At 48.6% G+C, this 3,126-nt stretch overlaps 1 protein-coding gene across 3 annotated transcripts in view; it reads right to left on the bottom strand.

The window, feature by feature from the left end:
• Kl (klotho) overlaps nt 1-3,126 on the bottom strand; it is a 44,450-nt gene that overhangs the window by 6,335 nt on the left and 34,989 nt on the right. For all 3 annotated transcript variants that reach the window (XM_029533799.1, XM_021187224.2, XM_029533798.1), the window contains exon 4: nt 969-2,070. In XM_029533799.1, coding sequence (XP_029389659.1) covers nt 969-2,070 — 1,102 coding nt within the window. The remainder of the gene's footprint in view (nt 1-968; nt 2,071-3,126) is intronic.

Raw genomic sequence — 3,126 nt, 5'->3', positions numbered from 1 at the left:
CAGAGACAAAGTTCGGAGCAGAGACTGAAGAAACAGCCATCCAGAGACTGCCCCACTTGGGGATCCATCCCATAAACAACCACCAAACCCAGACACTATGGCAGATGCCAACAAGAGCTTGCTGACAGGAGCCTGATATAGCTGTCTCCTGAGGGGCTCTGCCAGTGCCTGGCAAATACAGAAGTGAATGCCTACAATCATCCATTGGATGAATCACAAGGTCCCCAATGAAGGAGCTAGAGAAAGTACCCAAGGAGCTGAAGGGGACTGAAGCCCCATAGGAAGAACATCAATATGAACTAGCCAGTACCCACAGAGCTCCTTGGGACTAAACCACCAATCAAAGAAAACACATGGTGGAACCTGTGGCTCTAGCTGTATATGTAGCAGAGGATGGCCTAGCTGGCCATCAATGGGAGGAGAGGCCCTAGGTCCTGTGAAGGTTCTATGCCCCAGTATAGGGGACTGCCAGGGCCAGGAATGGGAGTGGGTGGGTTGGGGAGCAAGGCGGGGGAAGAGGGGATAGGGGATTTTTCAGAGGGGAAACTAGGAAAGGGGATAACATTTGAAATGTAAATAAAGAAAATATCTAATTAAAAAAAAAGAAAAACTAAAAAGAAAGGAAGGAAGAGAGAAAGGAAGGAAGGAAGGAAGGAAGGAAGGAAGGAAGGAAGGAAGGAAGGAAGGAAGGAGGGAAGGAGAGAAGGAAGGAAGGAAGAAGGAAGGAAGGGAAGATCTGGGGTCCCCTGAGGCAGAAGAGCCTAGGCTTTGACAGATTCAGGACAGTGCTAAGGACTCTGGGCTCCACCCCATCCCCCTCCCCACTTCCTCTCCCCCTCCCCAAGCATCCTCCTTCACCATAAGGAAGATGGCTGTCTTTAGTTCTACGTCAGGATGGGCAGCGGTTTCTCTCCACCAAGAACCATACAAGCTGATGCATTTCTGGGACTGAGGGGGCGGGGTCTCACCTTTCAGAGCCTCATTCACATAATTCTTAATATAATAGATCCTCAGTGAGTCTTGCTCGGCGTGTGGATCGTCATCGATGCCATTAGCTGTCACATACATCGGGAGGTCTCCGTACTTGAACCTTAGCCAGTTGAGCGCTTTGCGCAGCCCCCAGGGCACTACTGCCACCTGACTGGGAGAGTTGAGCCACGTGATGTCAGTCATCTCCTGCACCTCCAAGTAATCGTTGTATTTCATCGGATCCTCCTTTTCCCAGTCTACCAGGATGGTGGTGTAATGGCTCACCGCCAGGAAGTCAAAGGAACCCTGGATTAGCTTTTTCTCATCTTCGGTGAAATAAGGCAAAAGAAAGTTGTTTTTTTGATTCAGCCAGTCCCTCATCACACGCGGATAATCTCCAGAGCCGAAAATAGGCTCTGCCAGCCAGCCTATATCAAATTCCAAAACTCTCTCGGCCACTTCTTTGTCATTTTGAGAGAAAGGGCAGGCCGGTTCTATCCAGTCAGCCTGTAAGGCGATGGATATTTTGCCTTTCTGAGCCGCCCTAAACTTATCATCGTACAGGTGCCAAGCCAAGGCATGGGCTTTCAGGAGGTGGTGCCCGGCACGATAGGTCATGTTACGTGTGTTTGGCTCATTCATGGTGATCCAGAGCTTGACCCAGTGACCCAACTCTTTAAAGCACAGGTTTGCGTAGTCTGCAAACGCCAGGGCAGTGTGCGGGTTCTCCCAGGCCCCATGTTTTGCAAGGGCATGTGGCAGGCCTTGGTGCAGTGCTGCTGGTTGCCACAGGGCCACCACTGGAGTGATGTTGGCATGCACCAGCTCACTGATCATGCAGCGGTAGAAGTGCAGAACCGTGTGGTTCACTTGGGTCTGGTTACCCAGAGGCAAGATCAGGGCCCAGTCCAGGGAGAAGCGAAAGTGGGTGACCCGCATTTCTCGAAGTAAGGTTATCTGAGGCCGGATGGCAGAGAAATCAACACAGTGAGGCTTTCTCTTCTTGGCTACAACCCCGTCTACTTTAATAAGCCTCTTACTGTGATGCACATCCCACAGATAGACATTCGGGTCAGTAAACTGAGAGAGAGTAGTGTCCACCTACAAAGAACGGAGCAACTGTTAGCTATCTGGGTGGACCGGAAAAAGGGCAGGCATAACTTCAACAACTCTAGCAAGCAAGAGGTTGCTTTAGGCTCTCTTCCACTTAAACTTAAACTGCTGTTCACAAGAAAGAAAACATTCCCCTAGCCGGGCAGTGGTGGCCCACACCTTTAATCCCAGCACTTGGGAGGCAGAGACAGGCAGATTTCTGAGGATTTCTGAGTTCGAGGCCAGCCTGGTCTACAGAGTGAGTTCCAGGACAGCCAGGGCTATCTATACAGAGAAACCCTGTCTCGAAAAAAAAAAAAAAAAAAAAAAAAAAAAAAAAAAAAAAAAAAAAAAGAAAAGAAAAGAAAAGAAAACATTCCCCGTAAAAACCAAACCAAACCAAACCAAAACATGTGTGCGACGGCCATAGGGGCCAGAGAAGAGGGCGTCAGATCCTCTGGAACTGGAATTACAGACAGTTCTGAGCCACCATGTGGGTGCTGGGGATCAAATCGGGACCCTCTGCAAAAGCAGCCAGTGCTTTTTAACCACTGAGCCATGTCTCCAGTCCTAAGACTGCTTTGAAGCAAACAAAAACAAATTTGTTAAAAAGAAAATAAGAAATGAAGAAAATTTGCTCATGAGTAGTCTGAGGTCAGAAAACAACGTGACACAAAGTGTTACTTAACTGTGCTTATTAAAATTACGATCCGTACTAAGGCTCGTTTGGGTTGTCAAATATGTGTAACTGTTGCCTTTTGTTGGCTTGAGAGACGAGGAAGAATCTTAGCTAACACAGCTGGGCAACGGTGGCACACAATCTCAGCACTCAGGAGTCAGAGGCAGAGTTCAAGGCCAGCCTGGTCTGCAGAGTGAATTCTAGGACAACCAGGGCTACACAGAGAAACCCCGGTCTCAAAACACCAAACAACCAAACCAAAACCACTACCACTACCAACCAAATCCCAAACAACCAGAAAACAAAACTTTGATAACATAACCTGATGATTTAAAAGTATGCAAATAGACAGTGCCATCATGGGGCAGGGTAGGAACCTCGGGGGG

The sequence above is a fragment of the Mus pahari genome, chromosome 23, assembly GCF_900095145.1.
Source record: "Mus pahari chromosome 23, PAHARI_EIJ_v1.1, whole genome shotgun sequence".
Taxonomy (NCBI): domain Eukaryota; kingdom Metazoa; phylum Chordata; class Mammalia; order Rodentia; family Muridae; genus Mus; species Mus pahari.
This window is presented reverse-complemented; position numbering and strand designations above follow the sequence as displayed.